The sequence below is a fragment of the Cololabis saira genome, chromosome 5 (genome assembly GCF_033807715.1).
Source record: "Cololabis saira isolate AMF1-May2022 chromosome 5, fColSai1.1, whole genome shotgun sequence".
Classification (NCBI taxonomy): Eukaryota; Metazoa; Chordata; class Actinopteri; order Beloniformes; family Belonidae; genus Cololabis; species Cololabis saira.
This window is the reverse complement of record NC_084591.1, coordinates 8,969,189-8,993,760: the sequence shown is the minus strand read 5'-3', so window position 1 is coordinate 8,993,760 and position 24,572 is coordinate 8,969,189. Positions and strand designations below refer to the sequence as shown.

Here is a 24,572-nt window from a genome sequence, read left to right as displayed (position 1 = left end):
ATTTTCAACATTTTCCTTTATAAATCATCGATTGTTCAGATCAGCAATTTCAGTTAAATATGTCACATAGCAGACAAACACAGTAATATTTGGGAAGTGAAACGAAGTTAATAGGATTTACAGAAAATGTGTAATAATTACATAAGTAGGGAGGTGCATAACTTTGGGCAAACCAACGGAAAAATGACATCAATCTTTAGTTTAGTTTATTTTGTTTTGGTCATTTACATTTTAAGATGTTTGCATATACACACTGTATATGTATACACACAGGTATAAATATATATATTATATATATGTACACATTTCCTTTTTTTTTTTGACCAAAAAGGTATAGGCTGAAGCCTCTTGGCTTATTTTTCCTATCCTTTTCCACAAAAGGCAGACTTCAGAAACAAAAAGATACTAATTAAACGAAACGAACGAACAAAACAAAGAAAATGAACAAAGAAAATGAACAAAGAAGAGAAGAAAATAAATGTGGTCACTCACGATTGAGGACAGCTGCAGGAGGAAAGTTGCATAATTTAGACAGTTTAATATGAAAATAATTTATATTAGTGTTCTATATTTATCTATTATTTTAGATTTATAATTTTTTTTAAATTTGTAAATTGAGCTACTTTTTTTTAGTTCCTCATCCAGGCGGTTCCACAGTTTCACCCCTTCGACACTGAGGCCCCGTTTACACGGAGCAAAAACGGAGGCGTTTTCATGCGTTTTGGCCGTTCGTTTACACGAAAACGGAGCTCAAAGCCCCCAAAAATGATCATTTCTGAAAACTGTGGAGATTTTCAAAAACTCTGTTTTCACATTTGCTTGTAAATGGAGGAAAACGGAGGAAAACGGAGGAAACGGAGGAAAACTGAGATTTAGGCTCAGAACGTCACATTATGCAACAGAAACGTCACCAGCATCATTTGTGCGACCTGTGTTTACAATTAGTTTGGCCACCGTCAATATTTTCTTGTATTTTACCAGTTTTATACTCTAAAGTCACACTTAAAAGTAACTCCACTTCTCTGTCACTCCAAACGAAAGACTCTCGTTCCGTCTTGGAAGTAACTGGAAGTCAAGGCTGATTTATGGTTCCTCGTTACACCAACGCAGAGCCTACGGCGTAGGCTACGCGGCGACGCGCACCGTACGTAGGCTACGCCGTCGATTTAACGCGGAACCATATTATTCAGGCTCCACACGTGTTGATGTGTTGATGCTTTTTTCCAGGATTCCGATTGGCTTGCATGACTTTACGCTTCTCGTTACACTGCCCCCTGCAGGTTTGGATGCTCATAGCACCTTAACAGCGTTTTCATGCATGTTCGTGTAAACGAGGATATTTTTGAAAACGTATAGGGGAAAATATCCGTTTTTGTAAACGTGGCCTGATACACTGGTCATCTTTAGTAGATCCTCATCGTCTCACCATCGTCCCAAATCCTTTTTTATTATTGTTTCACACGAAGAAGATTAAAAGAGGGGCAACTAACTTTAGCTGCATGGCTGTAACATAGGATCCACTATGCCGATACAGGAAGCATTCGAGCTACACTGCTTTCACGATGAATTTGTTGGCGTGATAATAAACGCAATTTAAGAAACAACTTTCCCAGGTCGGATGCTGTGATTCAAAAGCTCCTCAGTCTCAGTTGCAGGTGGGTTTCTGTGAGCGTGACCACATCAGTCCGTCACCTGGAGGCTGTTTTCCACGTCTGAGGTGCTGATGAGGAGCACAGTCGGGGGTTGTGATCTAAAAATCCATCTCCTGATGTGTTCAGAGTGCAACCTCCTCATTCAGCCTTCCGGGGGCTTAATTCCTCATTTTTTCGTCCCCGTGATTCCATCCATCTCCTCTCATCGTCTCTCTGGCGTGAATTCACTCCAGCGACCGCCTCCCCGTCCATCAAAGGAGGTGTCCGGGTCTCAGGTTTGAAAGCTTCGCCTGGATTAGCCGGCGGTTGCTGTTATTGGACAGTACTTAGGCTAATTAAGTTATCTCTGCCCCCCTCCTCGTTCCTGAATCAGGCCCGGAGTCCGTCTATTTTTAGCGGCCGGTCTCTCCTGGCTGAATATTACGCTCCATCAGCTCGCGAGGCCAACAAACAGTGCAGCTGAAATGTCACTCGATCCGGTTACAGTGTACTGGTGGTTGTTCAGGTCGCTATTGATTATCATTCACCGGGACAATCGGGCGACGGAGGAAACCAGACGATCAGAGACGAAAGGACATTAGATTCCAGGACTTCGTTTAGCCTCTATTTACCTTCACCGATTATACTGAGTATCAAGTGAAACTGATGGAACGGGTTTCCTGTAGTCATGCTCCGATTTCCTTTACGATCCAATATTGAGTAAAGTTCAGGCTGGTATCAGCGGGACTGATCCGATACCGGTACATTGTGCAAATACACCTAATGTCCCTGGTAAATCAAAAAAAATTGGTGTATTTTAATTCCGAACAAATTTAGCTGTAAAAAGGCACCTCTGATCACTAATTCCAGAGAAATATAGTCCGTTATCAGCGACTTCCACAGATGTGTTGAGGGAGGTTCTTCTCCCGCCTACTTAGTCATAATAGCCTTTCGGCCCAACATAAGCAAAAACTGTAAAGTGTTTTTATGCCGTCTTAGTGATTCAGGGATACATCCCAATAGACATAGTAGTGGGTTAGGCTGTAATCGTTGTTCTATTATCACACTAAACTCGTCACATACAGTTTGCTATACATGTTGAATCTTTTCACATTCCCAGAGACAGTGCAATCTTGTTCCTAATCTAGTCTTACATTTTTGACAGTTTGGAGAGGCCCCTGCTGTATATTTACTATACATATATGCAGTACTCGAGTTGAGGGGGGATGAGGGGGGATGGCATCCCCCCTGAAATAAAAATGGTCAAAATCATCCCCCCTGTAAAACTGCCATCCCTCCTTTCCATCCCTTATGTCATTTCATCAATGAATGTGGTTTTACTGCTATTTCAACATTTAGAGTCATCACCAGAAAAATAACTTATTTGACAATTTTCACCTGTTTCAAGTAAATTTTCACTTGAAATAAGTAGAAATATCTCTAAGATTCTCTAAGATTTGTCTTCTCATTACAAGCAAAAAAATCTTGTTCCACTGGCAGATTTTTCTACTTATTTCAAGTGAAAATCTACTTGAAACAGGTGAAAAGTATTGTTTTTTCCAGTCATGAGTCTTGTTTTAAGTGTAATAAGATTTTTTTTAAACTAGAAATAGGACAAATATTCTTATTTTGGATTTTTGCAGTGATCCATTTTGCTTATCCTGTGAAGGACAGAGTCATATTGATAAGTTCAGAAAACTGTTTTTTATTGTTGTGTTTTGATGTATTTGATGTAAGCCCAGTGGATATTTAAAGCTTACAGAAGGCTGCATTTAACTGCTGCTATGTCATTCCTGCAGTATTTCTGAAGGTGTTTTGGTCAGTGCTATTATTTGTAATATATTATATTATTTATAATCAGCACAAAATATCTGTCCCCATATGATAAAATCCACCATACCCCCTGATTCTTTTTTACAACTCGAGTACTGCATATATGGAGATATATAGACATTCTGTAGAATATTATATTGCATTTCTCTGAGTCTGTTGCATATGGATATTTTCGAAGGTAAGAGTAAAATTTCTCCCATGTCTCACTGTCTATTGTTGTTTTCAACTGAGTCTCCCATGATTTCCGTAAGAATGACCTGTTTACCTGTAGTCAAGTGTTACAGCTTGGAATAGAATTTTGAGACAAAGTGACCTTGTTTAAGACTATCTAAGAGTGTCTTTTCCAGTAAATGAAAGTCATCTGGAAGACTGAGAGGATTCATTTTTGTATAGACATAATGTCTGACCTGTAGGTATTTGTAAAACTCTTTTGTTTGTAGTTTGTATGTGGCCTGTAATGCTTAAAATTTTGAATCTTCCCCTATCCCAAAGGTCCCAAAGGGGGTAAATATGGTGCATTCCTGCTTCATACCAGTTAAGAAAGTTAGATCCAGCGCCACCGTCGGTTAAATCGGGATTATCCTCAATTTATGTTTAGTCCCAAATAATATCCATAGAGATTTCCAAAAACTTTCTCACATTAGTAATTAGAAAATTGTCTCTCACCATGATTGGTATTTCACTCCTACTTTTATCAAGTAAATTGACGGGAGAATATGGTTTGGAGAAGGTTGCTTCGCGATTCTAATTTTAGGTTTGATTTCAGCGTGCGTGACATTTGCAATTAAGGAGTTGAAATGTGTATTTTGTGATTCGACAGTAACATGATGGGTTTAAATAGATACCTTAATTGATCCTGAGTGGGGGAAACAACAGCAGCCCTGAAGACGTGTAAAACATAATTATGAGATTAAAAAATGCTTTGGGATAAAGGATTCCTGCTGTGTTTGAATGAAACACTGGTGCATCACAAGTCACTCACTCAATCAGCTTTTGAAGCCTTTGAAAAGACGATACAAAGGATAACCTTCAAAATTAAAGGCCACCTTTTAGTTTAGTCCATGTTGTAACCTCCAGAGAGTCCTGACAGATTACTAAGCGAGTCTTTCATCTCATTCATTACATAAAAAGAGCAGCACAGATCGGTGGAGTCTCAGAGGTAAAGATAGATAATTTAATAATTTAATTTCTTCATAGCAGGATTTATCATGCAAAATGCATTCAGTTGTTCAGAAACAAGAGAGTCACGGGTGGCTAGATGGCGCGGATGCATGAGAGCTGCGGCCTGTCACTGCGTAGGTTGTTGGTTTCTATTATGCCCCTTTTCCACCAAACTGGTTCCAGGATCTGGATCCAGGATCATATACTCCCAGTATTTGAAGTTGGTCTTGCCTGTGCCACAGCTAAACCTGGCACCGCTGCCCAGCCTTGCTGTTTTATTAACTCTTCTACTTAGGCTTGTGTTGAAAAAAATCGATTTTCCGATTCTAAATCGATTCTCATATTAATTCCTAAAAATCGATTCGTATGTCTAAAGATCGATAATTTTTTTTTCATCATTACATTACAACTTTTGGTATTTTTGTGTTCATGTAAACTTTAAAGTTTTCAGTTATAATTGCATAAATTGTCTATATTTCATTACTTTATATACTGTCTTGGGGTTGCATTTGCATAAAATGCTAACAACCAAATTCTCAAAAATTAAAAGCCCGAAAAAGACAGAAAATGGAAAAAAATAAAACCGGAATCAGGGAAAAAATGAAACTGATTTCATACCTTCTCTGTTTGCTGGCCTGGATCTGTTTGGTAATTCTGCCCCACGATGTTTCTGAAAGCAGTTCTATCAGCATTCTGGTGATTGGTCCTTACAGCATCATTAGCTGCTAATACTTGCTGTTGAATCTCAATATAATACTAGTATTAATATGTTCCATAACTACACGGTCATATCATTCATGCAACAGCTCAAAAAACAGTGTTAATAACAGTAATCAATATCGGAATCGAATTGGATTGAACCAAATCTTGATAATCGATTCTGAATCTCAAGAATCTGAATTGAATCGATTCTTGACATTTGAATCGATCCCCTGTCCTGCTTCTACTGCTGTTCAGGTCTCTTTCTCTTCAGTCAGATCTTGGCTCTTCCTGATCCACAGGAGCTTAGGTCCTGGTTTGACTCGTCCAGCCGAGCTGTTTTAGATGCTGTGGCTCGATTTTAAAAACAGGTGGCCCAAAATTAAATCTGAGCCCTGGCTGAACAAAAGCCAACTGGATATCAGACGCAAGTGGAGCGTAAGAGACGAAAGGATAAACTGCTAGAGTCACTTCAAATTTTAGGGGACTGCAGACATTGTAGGGGTTCAGATCTGAAAAAGCAAAAGGTTTTGTGTAAACCTTGGTGAATATACTCCTATTTCATTTGGAGTCCCACAGGGTGAAGTCTTCGGCCCCCTTTTATTCTATCATTTTTAATTCCACTTGGTTTCCTGCGTAAGAAGCATGTTTTTTTTTACTTTGTTATTTAGATGACAATCAGATTTATGCTCAGTTTAAAAAGATTCCACTTCTGTCAGACCGCTACTCAAGTTAGCGCCTGGATGTAGCACTCAACATTTTACATTTGAATGGAAAAAAGAATGAAGTGAGGGTTTTTGGCAGCACCACTGAGACCCCTCCTGTAGATCTGGGTTTTCCACCCAGCGTGTAAGGCCAACCGTCACAAACCCTGGGGTTAAAATGGACATTGATCTTAAACTGTACAGTCAGATAAGAGCAAAACCAGGAGGTTGCAGGGATTTATTTATTTATTTTTCCAGAAAAAGGCTCTTCGCCTTTGCATCTATCCCTACTTTGGGTTAGTTCTGCCCCCTTAGATGTGATTCAGTTAGGAAAAGCTGTGTCATGTGACCGGCAAATGTCTATGATTGGTTCAGAAATATAACTAATAACAGAGTGAGCAGAGGGACTGGAACATTGTGATTTTTGTATTGCTGGATCAAGATCTTCAATAAGAACTTTTATATTATGTTTCTTTTCTTTTTTTTTTACTTTATCTGCATATATATTAATGGTTAATACCATGTTACCAAACCTGAGGCATATGCATTTTTAATATTTTAATATATATATATATATATATATATATATATATTTTTATTTTTTTTATTTTTTATTTATTTATATATTTTTTAATATATTTTTTATTAATTAATTAATTTCAATATTTTTTTTAAAGGAAAAAAAAATTACTTTTATGTTTTTGTGTTTCATCCGTTAACCACGTTAACCATCCTCGGATTTCTGTAATAACAAAATCACCGTGTTGTATGTTAATTTTTGTGGTCAACGTTTCTCTTCTGTCCCTGTTTCTCTAGTGGGATCCCCGGGAAGAAATGTGGCACCATAATAGTTCGAGCGGAGGAGCTGAGCAACTGCAGGGTAAGAGTTACTGACGTACAGCCAGACTCTCGGACGTTCAGATTGGACACACCTGTGCTCAATCAGCTGATCCAACCCGTGCCACCTGTGCGCTGCTCTCCGGCAGACCACGCCCAACCCTCCACCCTGCCACACCATCATTTCATTCAGAGGAAGAGAATCCACCTCCTGGAGAGGTCCAATGGGAGTCCAGAGTCTAGACCCCCCCCCATAGAGCTGCTCTACAATGAGCTCTAGAGTTTCTCACACCGGACATCTTACAAACGTGTCTGAGGTGAAGAAGTTCTGTAAAGATGATCCGGTATGGAGAGAAAATCCTCTCAAAACATTTGTGTGTGCATCTTATCTGATTTGTGCGTATTATTAGAATTGTACGTATTATTAGAATTGTACGTATTATTAGATTTGTGCATATTATTAGATTTGTGCTTAACCTGCTCGAAAATGCGGACAAAACGATAATTACGAATTGAAAAAGCCTCTTCCACACACATCGTTAGATACACAGAAATGGTTTTGAGACGCTTTTCCTCCAAGAGGTTTAGGGACTGGAGGAAAGCTGGGTCATCAGCCTTATTTCCCTCGATACTTAGTTTCCTCTAAACCTGTAATGAATTGTGAAACATTGTGGGTCTGTGTAAGAAAGAATATCTCAGCACCTTGTGGTTAGAACACAATTAGTTTTTAATAATCTATCATTCCTTATAGGGACAGATCGGCATTTTTGAGCCTTACAAATGTAATTAGATGTTTTAAAGCAACGACCGCTCGGTGGTGGACTTGTTCTTTGGTCTCAGGTGGTCTGAAGTAGGTTTACCTACTTAGGTAGGTAACTAAGAATCTAACTAATAACGCTGAACTCAGATGAAAGTTCAGATGAACCAGCTTTCCACCAGTCCTTAAATGCACCATGTGTGGACCAATCTGTGAGGCTTCTTGGAGGAAAAGAGTCTCAAAACCATTTGTGTGTATCTACAGCGTTGTGCGATTCGTGCACACGTTTTGAACGATTTGTGTGTGTATGAGGCTTTTTGAATTCTTAATTATCCTTTTGTCCGTAAGTTCGAGCAAGTTACGGACAAATCTAATAATACACACAAATCAAGTAGCAGCACACACAAATGTTTTGAGTCAATTTTCTCTCCATAATCCAGAGCAGCTGTTGACTCCAAGAGTTCACCTGCTGTCTCTGTTCAACGGTTCTGTTGAATAAAACCTAAGAAATTATAATATTTTAGCGCAGGGGTGGCCAATTGGTAACTGTGTTACTGCAAAGAGCCACATCAACTACCCATGATCCCTCACTCCCTGCTCTCTCTGAGACATAAAAATACCATTATAAAACGGAAAGGTGAAATCCTGCAACCTGATTGGTTGTTAACTGTGGTATAATGAGCATATACCACAGCTTCTATTCTAAAGCCTTATCACATCATATCATTCCGCGTCAGGGAAGCAACAATGTATCCATGACAACAACCAACTGTTATATATTTTTTGACGGTTACAGCAGGAAGCAAAAAGTAGCTGGTGTTAAAGTTTATTTCTTATTTTCGCTAACAATTAATTAGGCATGTTCACGGTAAACTTTGATCTCCGGGGAGGGCTAACGATGGATGAATGGATTAATGAGTGCCTGTCTCCGAAAAAAAAGACAAGCAAAAGACGACATGCAGAGCTACATCTGGAGAGATGGGACTATTGTTTTCCACAGTGAGGCTATTTTTACTGGATAATATGTATTTGTAGCACGCCGAGTGCTACGGGGCCCGACCGACAGGATAGAGAGGACACGGAGTTTAGTGCAGAACCCTTTTATTGAACCTCGCCACACGCCCAGGACACAGTGCACAAGCACCTCACACCAGCAGATCCAGCTTCAGTCTCAGCCACTGCCTCCCGGCCGGTCGGCTGCAGCGCCACAAGCCCTGCCGCGGCGAACCTCAGGCGTGGAGCCGGGGTGGGCCGCTCCGTTGGCCCCGCCGTCTCGGGAGCCGTCGCTTGGCGGCCCGCAGCTTCTGCCTCCCGGCCTCTCAGCTGCGGCGCCGCCAGCTCCTCCCGCGCTGCTGCAGCGAGCCTCAAGCGTGGCGCAGGGGTGGATCGCTCCGCGGGCATCAGCGCCGCCAGCACAGCGTGCTGCTGCTCGCCTTGGTCCCGGAGCAGGGCGGCCAGGTCCGCCATGGCATGGGCGAGCGCGTCCAGGGCCCGCTCCGTGCCTCCCTTCTCCATCCCGTCGGGCCCCACGTTGGGCGCCAGTGTAGCACGCGAGTGCTACGGGGCCCGACCGACAGGATAGAGAGGACACGGAGTTTAGTGCAGAACCCTTTTATTGAACCTCGCCACACGCCCAGGACACAGTGCACAAGCACCTCACACCAGCAGATCCAGCTTCAGTCTCACCCGCTTCTCAGCAGTAGCTACTCCCTTATAAGGCTGGCAGGGTGGAGAGGCTGACGGGCCACACCTGTGTCCCATCAGCCTGAGTGGCTGCAGCTCCTCCACCCTGTCACAATATTTCTGATGAATTAAAAACTACATAAAATAGATTGTGTCTTCCTCTTTCATATTTACATTATTGGTAACCGTTTTATAAAAGCAATACATCACTTCGCATCGGGCTGAAGAATGCCCCTCAGCTGTGATATAATGAGCGTATACCACGGCCTGTCGTGATGTATTGCTTAAATATTAATATTTAATTTATATTAAACTCTCCCACTCTGTTAAAAACGTCCTGTGTTAATCTTCATATTTTCGTTTGGCCGTGCAATTTTTCCCTGCCATTTTGAGAATGGATTTTTTTCCCTTCAAGTTATTTGCGTCACAAATGCAGAATTCAACACGAGCGCGTTCCCTGTTTTAGCGTGTTATCATCATCAGATCGCATTTTATGGCAAATAGTTCTTCTTTTTTCGCTGTATCCAGCAACATTTAATGGACTGAGAGACTCTGTCTGGCCGTCTTTGTGGGGTTATTTATTCTCAGGAAGGTCAGTTGGTTTTATTTGTGGTTCGAATTCTAGATTTCTGTTCATGATGTGGCTCACGGCCGGTCTGTTATATTCAAATCCCTTCAAGCCTTTGGTAAAGAGTTCTGCCTGGAGGGGAACAAAGCTTTGTGCCTTTGGCACCTGGAGACGTCTTTAGTTCCCAGTCCCCAGGACGGATGGTTCTCTCCACCCGCTGGGACTCGGGGGACGTTCAGACGTCTGCAGAGCTTCTGTTTCTACGTTTTAACTGGGACACACCATCATCTTTCTAACGTGTTTAAAAGTGGTTGGGTAATAATGATCATCAACACGTGTAGCGTTTTATCTGTGACACGTTTATTTCCTGCCCAGGAGTCGGTGATGCTCCAGTTCTGTGGGAACAAGCTGGATAAGAAGGACTTCTTCGGAAAATCGGATCCATTTCTAGTTTTTTACCGGAGCAACGAGGACGGATCGTAAGTTGCTGGTGACGACACACACACACACACACACACACACACACACACACACACACACACACACACACACACACACACACACAAACCATCCATCATGCATCCATCCATCCATCCATCCATCCATCCATCCATCCTCCCATCCATCCATCCATCCATCCATCCATCCATCCATCCATCCATCCATCCATCCATCCATCCATCCTCCCATCCTCCCATCCTCCCATCCATCCATCCATCCATCCATCCATCCATCCATCCATCCATCCATCCATCCATCCATCCATCCATCCATCCATCCATCCATCCATCCATCCATCCATCCATCACTACAAGACTCTAGGATACTGGTCCCATTCGTGTAGGGCCTCGGTTACCATAGCAACAGACTCTCAGAACACCCCCGGGACAGAGTTGGACTCCTTCTCCACGTCCTGACAGCATGTTGGACGGGTTTGGCCGACTCCCAGATCCCTCTCCGGGGCTCGTTCAGGGGTACAGAACCGGCCCGGGGTCCCAGAGCGACCCCGCCATCCCATAATGTGAGGTTCTCCTGCCCCAGACCTGACCGTCGGGGGGGTGACCGGGCCGAGCCTCCGGTCCTCCTGCTGCAGACCTGGAGCCGCCACTCCCCCCCGAGCAGCATGTGGAGATGTCTGTGTTCATGACACTGTATCTGAACTGTCTGTGGGATGTAAAGTAATGCTTGGTGATGTGAATGTGACATGCCCTCCATCCATCATCATCATCATCATCATCGGAGGAGGAGGAGGAGGAAGCTGGGGATGAGCAGATAAAACAGGACAGAGTTGACAGGAGGGGAAACGGAGAAGACGGAGTTCAGTGGGAAACTTTGTGCCGAGGTCACAGTTTCTTCGCCCTGCAGATGCTTTTACTCAACTTCAGCATCTCACACAATCTTTACTGATGCAGCTTAAACGCTGCGCTGCAGTAACAGATACACCTTTTCCACCAAACCGCTTCTAGGGCTTATTCTGGTTCTGGGCCAGTGCTGAGTTTGGAACCGGGCTTTCTGTTTCCACTGAGAAAGAACCGGCTCCGGGCCAGAAGAACCGGTTCCAAGGGGTAAAAACCAACTCTTTGCTGGGCAGTGTTCTTGTTCAGATGTATTATGTACGGTGGCCGAGACCCGCCATTGCTGAAAATAAAAGTAACGCTGCAAACAGAAACAAACGCCGCTGCAAATAAAATAAACACTGCAAATATAAAGAAACGCTGCTGCAATTAAAAAAAAAAACAACGCAAATAAAAAAGCCACAACGGAAGTAATTTACCCGGGACTATTTTTTGCTGATGCACCAGTGTTTTTTACGTGAGAGGAGAAGTCCCCGACCAAAAACAAAAACAATTAAAGCTGCAAGCAGCGATGAACGGGCCCTCGCACTCACGTCCACCGCCCCCATAAGCATATCAGAAATGACACCACCCACGACTTCCTATGTCAAACCATTCAAAAGTTATAGCAGAAAAAAGGAACCACCAATCAGAAGAAGGGGCAGGGCTAATTCAGGCCAATGAAGGTCAGGGACTCCATACAGAGTCTGATGACACCACCCACGACTCTCTATGTCAAACCATTCAAAAGTTATAGCAGAAAAAAGGAACCACCAATCAGAAGAAGGGGCAGGGCTAATTCAGGCCAATGAAGGTCAGGGACTCCATACAGAGTCTGATGACACCACCCACGACTCTCTATGTCAAAGCATTCAAAAGTTATGGCAGAAAATCGGGACAACCAATCAGAAGAAGGGGCGGGGCTAATTCAGGCCAATGAAGGTCAAGGACTCAATACCGAGTCCCATGACACCACCCACGACTCTTTATGTCAAACCATTCAAAAGTTATGGCAGAGAAAAGTATTCTAGGGGGCGCTGTTGAGCCGTTAGGCAACGCCCATTAATGCAAACCATGAAATATCAAATGTTTCACCAGGCCTGGCTTGAATGCAAAATCTGGTGACTTTGGTGACAAAAATTGCTCACAAAAAATTCAGAATTCAGCCAGGCTCGAACTCTCAACCTCAGGAACCAAAGACCGCAATGATCTGGCTGAGCTACATGTGGGGGCGGGGCCGTCATCACCATACTCACCACTGATTGGTCGGGGGGCGGGGCCGTCATCACCCTACTCGCCACTGATTGGTCGGGGGGCGGGGCCATCATCACCCTACTCGCCACTGATTGGTCGGGGGGCGGGGCCAGCAGACGTTTGAATCAGGAAGCGGGACTCTCTATGTCAAACCATTCCAAAGTTATAGCAGAAAATCGGGACAACCAATCAGAAGAAGGGGCGGGGCTAATTAAGGCCAACGAAGCTTAAGAACTCATTACAGAGTCCCATGACACCACCCACGACTTCCTATGTCAAACCATTAAAAAGTTATAGCAGAAAAAAGGGACACCCAATCAGAAGAAGAGGCGGGGCTAATTCTGGCCAACGAAGCTTAAGAAGTCAGTACAATGTCCCATGACACCACCCACGACTTCCTATGTCAAACCATTCAAAAGTTATGGCAGATAAAAGTATTCTAGGGGGCGCTGTTGAGCCGTTAGGCCACGCCCATTAATGCAAACCATGAAATATCAAATTTATCGCCAAGTCTGGCTTGCATGCAAAATTTGGTGACTTTTGGAGAACTATCAAATATGGACCAATCACATGAAGGGGGGGCGCGCCTTTTGGCGTCTAGCGTCGCCACGGTAACACTTTTGAAAGAGAAAAGTAATGCGTGGTGTCGCAGGATGTAGACGCACATTTAGATGTATAACACACCTGGGTGCACGTTACGGTTCGGGCTGAATTAACTGCCGAAGGAATGGCATAAATTTCGCCAAAATGACACAATTTATTCAAAATGGCCGACATCCTGTTCGGTTTCGGCCATGGCTCCAAGAGACTTTTCTTTAAGTTGTGCCATGATACAGGTGTGTAGCGATTTTCGTGCATGTACGTCAAACCGTATTGTGGGGCTTGAGGCACAAAGTTTTCCGGGGGGCGCTGTTGAGCCATTTTGCCACGCCCATTAATGCAAACCATGAAATATCAAATTTATCGCCAGGCCTGGCTTGCATGCCAAATTTGGTGCCTTTTGGGGAACTATCAAATATGGACCAATCAGATGAAGGGGGGGTGCGCTTGTTGGCGTCTAGCGTCGCCACGGTAACACTTTTGAAAGAGAAAAGTAATGCGTGTAGTCGCAGGATGGAGCCGCTCATTTTGATGTATAACACATCTGGGTTCACGATACAGTTCGGGCTGAATTAACTCTCGAAGGAATGGCATATATTGCTCCAAAATTACGCAATTAATTCAGAATGTTCAAAATGGCCGACTTCCTGTTCGGTTTCGGCCATGGCGCCAAGAGACTTTTTTTTTAGTTGCGACATGATACAGGTGTGTACCGATTTTCGTTCATGTACGTCAAACCGTATTATGGGGCTTGAGGCACAAATTTTTTTCTGTCGAACCAATCAGATGAAGGGTGGGCGCGCTTTTTGGTGTCTAGCGTCGCCACGGTAACGGTTTTGAAAGAGAAAAGTAATGCGTGTTGTCGCAGGATGGAGACGCACATTTTGATGTATAACACACTTGGGGGCACGTTACGGTTCGGGCTGAATTAACTTTCGAAGGAATGGCATAAATTTCGCCAAAATGACACGACTAATTTAAAATGGCCGACATCCTGTTCGGTTTCGGGCATGACCCCAAGAGACTTTTCTTTAAGTTGTCCCATGATACAGGTGTGTACCGATTTTCGTGCATGTACGTCAAACCGTATCGTGGGGCTTGAGGCACAAAGTTTTCAAGGGGGCGCTGTTGAGCCATTTTGCCACGCCCATTAATGCAAACCTTTAAATATCAAATTTTTCGCCAGGCCTGACTAGGGTGCAAAATTTGGTGACTTTTTGGGCATGTTAAGGGGGGCAAAAAGGCCATCACTTTGTCAGAAGAAAAATAATAATAATAATTAAAGCTGCAAGCAGCGATGAACGGGCCCTCGCACTAACGGCCACCGCCCCCCATAAGCATATCAGAAATGACACCACCCATGACCCTCTATGTCAAAACATTCAAATGTTATAGCAGGAAATAGGGACAACCAATCAGAAGAAGGGGCGGGGCTAATGCAGGCCAATGAAGGTCAAGGGCTCCATAAAGAATCTGATGACACCACCCACGACTCTCTATGTCAAACCATTCCAAAGTTATAGCAGAAAATCGGGACAACCAATCAGAAGAAGGGGCGGGGCTAATTAAGCCCAACGAAGCTTAAGGACTCATTACAGAGTCCCATGACACCACCCACGACTTCCTATGTCAAACCATTCAAAAGTTATAGCAGAAAAAAGGGACAACCAATCAGAAGAAGGGGCGGGGCTAATTCAGGCCAATGAAGGTCAAGGGCTCCATAAAGAATCTGATGACACCACCCACGACTCTCTATGTCAAACCATTCCAATGTTATAGCAGAAAATCGGGACAACCAATCAGAAGAAGGGGCGGGGCTAATTAAGGCCAACGAAGCTTAAGGACTCATTACAGAGTCCCATGACACCACCCACGACTTCCTATGTCAAACCATTCAAAAGTTATGGCAGATAAAAGTATTCTAGGGGGCGCTGTTGAGCCGTTAGGCCACGCCCATTAATGCAAACCATGAAATATCAAATTTATCGCCAAGTCTGGCTTGCATGCAAAATTTGGTGACTTTTGGAGAACTATCAAATATGGACCAATCACATGAAGGGGGGGCGCGCCTTTTGGCGTCTAGCGTCGCCACGGTAACACTTTTGAAAGAGAAAAGTAATGCGTGGTGTCGCAGGATGTAGACGCACATTTTGATGTATAACACACCTGGGTGCACGTTACGGTTCGGGCTGAATTAACTGCCGAAGGAATGGCATACATTTCGTCAAAATGACATAATTTATTCAAAATGGCCGACATCCTGTTCGGTTTCGGCCATGGCTCCAAGAGACTTTTCTTTAAGTTGTGCCATGATACAGGTGTGTAGCGATTTTCGTGCATGTACGTCAAACCGTATTGTGGGGCTTGAGGCACAAAGTTTTCCGGGGGGCGCTGTTGAGCCGTTAGGCTACGCCCATTAATGCAAACCATGAAATATCAAATTTATCGCCAGGCCTGGCTTGCATGCCAAATTTGGTGCCTTTTGGGGAACTATCAAATATGGACCAATCAGATGAAGGGGGGGTGCGCTTGTTGGCGTCTAGCGTCGCCACGGTAACACTTTTGAAAGAGAAAAGTAATGCGTGTAGTCGCAGGATGGAGACGCACATTTTGATGTATAACACATCTGGGTTCACGATACGGTTCGGGCTGAATTAACTCTCGAAGGAATGGCATATATTGCCCCAAAATTACGCAATTAATTCAGAATGTTCAAAATGGCCGACTTCCTGTTGGGTTTTGGCCATGGCGCCAAGAGACTTTTCTTTTAGTTGCGACATGATACAGGAGTGTACCAATTTTCGTTCATGTACGTCAAACCGTATTATGGGGCTTGAGGCGCAAAGTTTTTTCTGTCTGAACCAACCAGATGAAGGGTGGCCGCGCTTTTTGACGTCTAGCGTCGCCACGGTAACGCTTTTGAAAGAGAAAAGTAATGCGTGTGGTCGCAGGAGGGAGACGCACATTTTGATGTATAACACACCTGGGTTCACGATACGGTTCGGGCTGAATTAACTCTTGAAGGAATGGCATAAATTGCGCCAAAGTGACACGACTAATTCAAAATGGCCGACTTCCTGTTCGGTTTCGGGCATGACGCCAAGAGACTTTTCTTTAAGTTGTCGCATGATACAGGTGTGTACCGATTTTCGTGCATGTACGTCAAACCGTATCGTGGGGCTTGAGGCACAAAGTTTTCAAGGGGGCGCTGTTGAGCCATTTTGCCACGCCCATTAATGCAAACCATTAAATATCAAATTTTTCGCCAGGCCTGACTTGGGTGCAAAATTTGGTGACTTTTTGGGCATGTTAAGGGGGGCAAAAAGGCCATCACTTTGTCAGAAGAAAAATAATAATAATAAAAATTCCTGCAAATACAATAGGGCCTTCGCACTGCAAGTGCTCGGGCCCTAATTAAAGCTGCAAGCAGCGATGAACGGGCCCTCGCACTCACGTCCACCGCCCCCCATAAGCATATCAGAAATGACAGCCCCCACGACTCTCTATGTCAAACCCTTAAAAAGTTATAGCAGAAAATAGGGACAACCAATCAGAAGAAGGGGTGGGGCTAATTCAGGCCAATGAAGGTCAAGGACTCCATACAGAATCTTATGACACCACCCACGACTCTCTATGTCAAATCATTCCAAAGTTATAGCAGAAAATCGGGACAACCAATCAGAAGAAGGGGCGGGGCTAATTAAGGCCAACGAAGTTTAAGAACTCATTACAGAGTCCCATGATACCACCCATGACTTCCTATGTCAAACCATTCAAAAGTTATAGCAGAAAAAAGGGACAACCAATCAGAAGAAGGGGCGGGGCTAATTCAGGCCAATGAAGGTCAAGGACTCCATAAAGAATCTGATGACACCACCCACGACTCTCTATGTCAAACCATTCCAAAGTTATGGCAGAGAAAAGTATTCTAGGGGGCGCTGTTGAACCGTTTGCCACGCCCATTAATGCAAACCATGAAATATCAAATTTATCGCCAGGCCTGGCTTGCATGCAAAATTTGGTGACTTTTGGAGAACTATCAAATATGGACCAATCACATGAAGAGGGGGCGCGCCTTTTGCCGTCTAGCGTCGCCACGGTAACATTTTTGAAAGAGAAAAGTAATGCGTGGTGTCGCAGGATGTAGACGCACATTTTGATGTATAACACACCTGGGTGCACGTTACGGTTCGGGCTGAATTAACTGCCGAAGGAATGGCATAAATTTTGCCAAAATGACACAATTTATTCAAAATGGCCGACATCCTGTTCGGTTTCGGCCATGGCTCCAAGAAGCTTTTCTTTAAGTTGTGCCATGATACAGGTGTGTAGCGATTTTCGTGCATGTACGTCAAACCGTATTGTGGGGCTTGAGGCACAAAGTTTTCCGGGGGGCGCTGTTGAGCCATTTTGCCACGCCCATAAATGCAAACCATGAAATATCAAATTTATCGCCAGGCCTGGCTTGCATGCAAAATTTGGTGCCTTTTGGGGAACTATCAAATATGGACCAATCAGATGAAGGGGCGGTGCGCTTGTTGCCGTCTAGTGTCGCCACGGTAACACTTTTGAAAGAGAAAAGTAATGCGTGTAGTCGCAGGATGGAGACGCACATTTTGATGTATAACACACCTGGGTGCACGTTACGGTTCGGGCTGAATTAACTGCCGAAGGAATGGCATAAATTGCGCCAAAGTGACACGATTAATTCAAAATGGCCGACTTCCTGTTCGGTTTCGGCCATGTCGCCAAGTGACTTTTCTTTAAGTTGTTTACTGATACAGGTGTGTACCGATTTTCGTGCATGTACGTCAAACCGTATCGTGGGGCTTGAGGCACAAAGTTTTCAAGGGGGCGCTGTTGAGCCATTTTACCACGCCCATTAATGCAAACCATTAAATATCAAATTTTTCGCCAGGCCTGACTTGGGTGCAAAATTTGGTGACTTTTTGGGCATGTTAAGGGGGGCAAAAAGGCCATCACTTTGTCAGAAGAAAAATAATAATAATTAAAGCTGCAAGCAGCGATGAACGGGCCCTCGCACTCACGGCCACCGCCCCCCATAAGCGTATCAGAAATGACACCACCCACGACTCTCTATGTCAAACCATTCAAAAGTTATAGCAGAAAATAGGGACAACCAATCAGAAGGAGGGGCGTGGCTAATTCTGGCCAATGAAGGTCAAGGACTCCATACAGAATCTGATGACACCACCCACGACTCTCTATGTCAAACCATTCCAAAGTTATAGCAGAAAATCGGGACAACCAATCAGAAAAAGGGGCGGGGCTAATTAAGGCCAACGAAGCTTAAGGACTCATTACAGAGTCCCATGACACCACCCACAACTTCCTATGTCAAACAATTAAAAAGTTATAGCAGAAAAAAGGGACAACCAATCAGAAGAAGGAGCGGGGCTAATTCAGGCCAACGAAGCTTAAGGACTCATTACAGAGTCCCATGACACCACCCACAACTTCCTATGTCAAACCATTCAAAAGTTATGGCAGAGAAAAGTATTCTAGGGGGCGCTGTTGAGCCGTTAGGCCACGCCCATTAATGCAAACCATGAAATATCAAATTTATCGCCAAGTCTGGCTTGCATGCAAAATTTGGTGACTTTTGGAGAACTATCAAATATGGACCAATCAGATGAAGGGGGGGTGCACTTGTTGGCGTCTAGCGTCGCCACGGTAACGCTTTTGAAAGAGAAAAGTAATGCGTGGTGTTGCAGGATGGAGACGCACATTTTGATGTATAACACACCTGGGTGCACGTTACGGTTCGGGCTGAATTAACTGCCGAAGGAATGGCATAAATTTCGCCAAAATGACACAATTTATTCAAAATGGCCGACATCCTGTTCGGTTTCGGCCATGGCTCCAAGAGACTTTTCTTTAAGTTTTTCCATAATACAGGTGTGTAGCGATTTTCGTGCATGTACGTCAAACCGTATTGTGGGGCTTGAGGCACAAAGTTTTCCGGGGGGCGCTGTTGAGCCATTTTGCCACGCCCATTAATGCAAACCATGAAATATCAAATTTATCGCCAGGCCTGGCTTGCATGCCAAGTTTGGTGCCTTTTGGGGAACTATCAAATATGGACCAATCAGATGAAGGGGGGGTGCGCTTGTTGGCGTCTAGCGTCGCCACGGTAACACTTTTGAAAGAGAAAAGTAATGCGTGTAGTCGCAGGATGGAGACGCACATTTTGATGTATAACACATCTGGGTTCACGATACGGTTCGGGCTGAATTAACTCTCGAAGGAATGGCATAAATTGCGCCAAAGTGACACGATTAATTCAAAATGGCCGACTTCCTGTTCGGTTTCGGGCATGACGCCAAGAGACTTTTCTTTAAGTTGTCCCATGATACAGGTGTGTACCGATTTTCGTGCATGTACGTCAAACCGTATCGTGGGGCTTGAGGCACAAAGTTTTCAAGGGGGCGCTGTTGAGCCATTTTGCCACGCCCATTAATGCAAACCATTAAATATAAAATTTTTCGCCAGGCCTGACTTGGGTGCAAAATTTGGTGACTTTTTGGGCATGTTAAGGGGGGCAAAAAGGCCATCACTTTGTCAGAAGAAAAATAATAATAATTAAAGCTGCAAGCAGCGATGAACGGGCCCTCGCACTCACGGCCGCCGCCCCCCATAAGCATATCAGAAATGACACCACCCACGACTTCCTATGTCAAACCATTCAAAAGTTATAGCAGAAAAAAGGGACAACCAATCACAAGAAGGGGCGGGGCTAATTCAGGCCAATGAAGGTCAAGGACTCCATACAGAGTCTGATGACACCACCCACGACTCTCCATGTCAAACCATTCAAAAGTTATAGCAGGAAATAAGGACAACCAATCAAAAGAAGGGGCGGGGCTAATTTTCACCAATTATGGTCAAGGACTCAATACCGAGTCCCATGACACCACCCATGACTCTTTATGTCAAACCATTCAAAAGTTATGGCAGAGAAAAGTTTTCCGGGGGGTGCTGTTGAGCCATTTTGCCACGCCCATTAATGCAAACCATGAAATATCAAATTTATCACCAGGCCTGGCTTGCATGCAAAATTTGGTGACTTTTGGAGAACTATCAAATATGGACCAATCAGATTAAGGGGGCACGCTTTTTGGCGTCTAGCATCGCCACGGTAACACTTTTGAAAGAGAAAAGTAATGCGCGTAGTCGCAAGATGGAGACGCACATTTTGAGGTATAAGTCACCTGGATGCACGTTACGGTTTGGGCCGTATTAATTGCCGAAGGAATGGCATTAATTGCGCCAAAATTACACAATTAATTCAAAATGGCCGACTTCCTGTTCAATTTCGGCCATGGCGCCAAGAGACTTTTCTTTAAGTTGCGACATGATACAGGTGTGTACCGATTTTCGTTCATGTACGTCAAACCGTATTATGGGGCTTGAGGCTCAAACTTTTTTCCCTCTGAACCAATCAGATGAAGGGTGGGCGCACTTTTTGGTGTCTAGCGTTGCCGCGGTAACGCTTTTAAATGAGAAAAGTAATGTGCGTCGTTGCAGGACAGGGACGCACATATTGATGTAGAAAAAAAAAAATTGCTGACAAAAAAGTCTGGATACTGCGGGAATCAAACTCTGATCTCTGACTCCAAAGACGGGAACGCTCTGGCTGAGCTAAGACTCAGCTTCTCATTTCTATTTGACCTACTGACTTAGGGTAGACCAACATATCGATATTTAGTTATTAAGTCTGGAGCTGTTTTTTCTAATTTTTTTTAAATATTTGTAAGTTATAAATATTAGTAAAACCCTACTATTTTAATTATTACTTTTTCTGTAACCATTCTGCCAAGGTTGTAACCGGGCTGAGCTGGGAATATTTCTGACGTCACCACATTACAGGGAGCTGATTGGTCGGGGGGCGGGGCCGTCATCACCCTACTCGCCACTGATTGGTCGGGGGGCGGGGCCGTCATCACCCAACTCGCCACCGATTGGTCGGGGGGCGGGGCCGTCATCACCCTCCGCGCCACTGATTGGTCGGGAGGCGGGGCCGTCATCACCCTACTCGCCACCGATTGGTCGGGGGCCGGGGCCGGCAGACGTTTGAATCAGGAAGCGGGAGTCAGCGCGAGAGCGACTGGCGGCTCGTGGCGATTTTATTATAAAAAAGGGACAACCAATCAGAAGAAGGGGCGGGGCTAATTCAGGCCAAAGAAGCTCAAGGACTCATTGCAGAGTCCCTTGACACCACCTACGACTTCCTATGTCAAACCATTCAAAGTTTATAGCAGAAAAAAGGGACAACCAATCAGAAGAAGGGGCGGGGCTAATTCAGGCCAATGAAGGTCAAGGACTCCATACAGAATCTGATGACACCACCCACGACTCTCTATGTCAAACCATTCAAAAGTTATGGCAGAGAAAAGTATTCAAGGTGGCGCTGTTGAGCCGTTAGGCCACGCCCATTAATGCAAACCATGAAATATAAAATTTATCACCAGGCCTGGCTTGCATGCAAAATTTGGTGACTTTTGGAGAACTATCAAATATGGACCAATCACATGAAGGGGGGGCGCGCCTTTTGGCGTCTAGCGTCGCCACGGTAACACTTTTGAAAGAGAAAAGTAATGCGTGGTGTCGCAGGATGTAGACGCACATTTTGATGTATAACACACCTGGGTGCACGATACGGTTCTGGCTGAATTAACTCTCGAAGGAATGGCATAAATTTCGCCAAAATGACACAATTTATTCAAAATGGCCGACATCCTGTTCGGTTTTGGCCATGGCTCCAAGAGACTTTTCTTTAAGTTGTGCCATGATACAGGTGTGTAGCGATTTTCGTGCATGTACGTCAAACCGTATTGTGGGGCTTGAGGCACAAAGTTTTCCGGGGGGCGCTGTTGAGCCATTTTGCCACGCCCATTAATGCAAACCATGAAATATCAAATTTATCACCAGGCCTGGCTTGCATGCCAAATTTGGTGCCTTTTGGGGAACTATCAAATATGGACCAATCAGATGAAGGGGGGGTGCGCTTGTTGGCGTCTAGCGTCGCCACGGTAACACTTTCGAAAGAGAAAAGTAATGCGTGTAGTCGCAGGATGGAGACGCACATTTTGATGTATAACACATCTGGGTTCACGATACGGTTCGGGCTGAATTAACTCTCGAAGAATGGCATATATTGCTCCAAAATTACGCAATTAATTCAGAATGTTCAAAATGGCCGACTTCCTGTTCGGTTTCGGCCATGGCGCCAAGAGACTTTTCTTTTAGTTGCGACATGATACAGGAGTGTACCAATTTTCGTTCATGTACGTCAAACCGTATTATGGGGCTTGAGGCGCAAAGTTTTTTCTGTCTGAACCAACCAGATGAAGGGTGGGCGCGCTTTTTGGCGTCTAGCGTCGCCACGGTAACGCTTTTGAAAGAGAAAAGTAATGCGTGTGGTCGCAGGAGGGAGACGCACATTTTGATGTATAATACACCTGGGTGCACGTTACGGTTCGGGCTGAATTAACTGCCGAAGGAATGGCATAAATTGCGCCAAAGTGACACGATTAATTCAAAATGGCCGACTTCCTGTTCGGTTTCGGGCATGACGGCAAGAGACTTTTCTTTAAGTTGTCCCATGATACAGGTGTGTACCGATTTTCGTGCATGTACGTCAAACCGTATCGTGGGGCTTGAGGCACAAAGTTTTCAAGGGGGCGCTGTTGAGCCATTTTGCCACGCCCATTAATGCAAACCATTAAATATCAAATTTTTCGCCAGGCCTGACTTGGGTGCAAAATTTGGTGACTTTTTGGGCATGTTAAGGGGGGCAAAAAGGCCATCACTTTGTCAGAAGAAAAATAATAATAATAATAATTAAAGCTGCAAGCAGCGATGAACGGGCCCTCGCACTCACGGCCACCGCCCCCCATAAGCATATCAGAAACGACACCACCCACAACTTCCTATGTCAAACCATTCAAAAGTTATAGCAGAAAAAAGGGACAACCAATCAGAAGAAGGGGTGGGGCTAATTCAGGCCAATGAAGGTCAAGGACTCCATACAGAATCTGATGACACCACCCACGACTCTCTATGTCAAACCATTCCAAAGTTATAGCAGAAAATCGGGACAACCAATCAGAAGAAGGGGCGGGGCTAATTTGCACCAATTATGGTCAAGGACTCAATACCGAGTCCGATGACACCACCCACGACTCTCTATGTCAAACCATTCAAAAGTTATAGCAGAAAAAAGTATTCTAGGGGGCGCTGTTGAGGCATTAGGCCACGCCCATTCATGCAAACCATGAAATATCAAATTTATCACCAGGCCTGGCTTGGTGCAAAATTTGGTGACTTTTGGAGAACTATCAAATATGGACCAATCAGATGAAGGGGGCGCACTTTTTGGCGTCGAGTGTTGCCACGTTAACGCTTTTGAATGAGAAAAGTAATGCGCGTCGTCGCAGGAAGGAGACGCACATGTTGATGTAAAAAAAAAACACACAAATTTCTGACAATAGTCTTTGCATTGAGCTGGGATCGATCCCACGATCTCCCACACGAAAGACGGCGACATTACCGCTGAGCCACGAATCAGCTTGGCTATTTTCTGACTGACTGACTTAGGAGATACCAACATAGCGATGTAATCCTAGTCCCGAATTGTTTTTTCGTAATTTTTAAAGTATTTGTAAGATATAAATATTAGTAAAACCCCACTATTTGTTCTTTTGTGAATAGCATGTTCCAGTCTTTACTTCCTAGACACACACACTGCATGGAAGGGAGCGTTTGATTTATTGTTCACGTAACATTACTTTTATTTTTTCACAACCAAACCACGCACTTTATTTATGTCATTTGCACCGGGCAAGGACAAAAAATAAATGATTCCACCAAAATTCCAGAGATTTTTGTGGTTGGCTGACATATTTCAAATATGTCAAACCATTCCAAAGTTATTGCAGAAAATCGGGACAACCAATCAGAAGAAGGGGCGGGGCTTATTCAGGCCAATGAAGGTCAAGGACTCCATAAAGAATCTGATGACACCACCCACGACTCTCTATGTCAAACCATTCCAAAGTTATAGCAGAAAACCGGGACAACCAATCAGAAGAAGGGGCGGGGCTAATTAAGGCCAACGAAGCTTAAGGACTCATTACAGAGTCCCATGACACCACCCACGACTTCCTATGTCAAACCATTCAAAAGTTATGGCAGAGAAAAGTATTCTAGGGGGCGCTGTTGAGCTGTTAGGCCACGCCCATTAATGCAAACCATGAAATATCAAATTTATCGCCAGGCCTGGCTTGCATGCAAAATTTGGTGACTTTTGGAGAACTATCAAATATGGACCAATCACATGAAGGGGGGGCGCGCCTTTTGGCGTCTAGCGTCGCCCCGGTAACGCTTTTGAAAGAGAAAAGTAATGCGTGGTCTCGCAGGATGGAGACGCACATTTTGATGTATAACACACCTGGGTGCACGTTACGGTTCGGGCTGAATTAACTGCCG

General features: G+C 44.3%; 1 protein-coding gene across 1 annotated transcript in view; it reads left to right on the top strand.

The window, feature by feature from the left end:
- Positions 1-24,572, top strand: part of LOC133444587 (copine-8-like) — a 117,528-nt gene that overhangs the window by 56,993 nt on the left and 35,963 nt on the right. The window contains exons 7-8 of the mRNA XM_061722434.1: positions 6,845-6,908; positions 10,249-10,352. Coding sequence (XP_061578418.1) covers positions 6,845-6,908; positions 10,249-10,352 — 168 coding nt within the window. The remainder of the gene's footprint in view (positions 1-6,844; positions 6,909-10,248; positions 10,353-24,572) is intronic.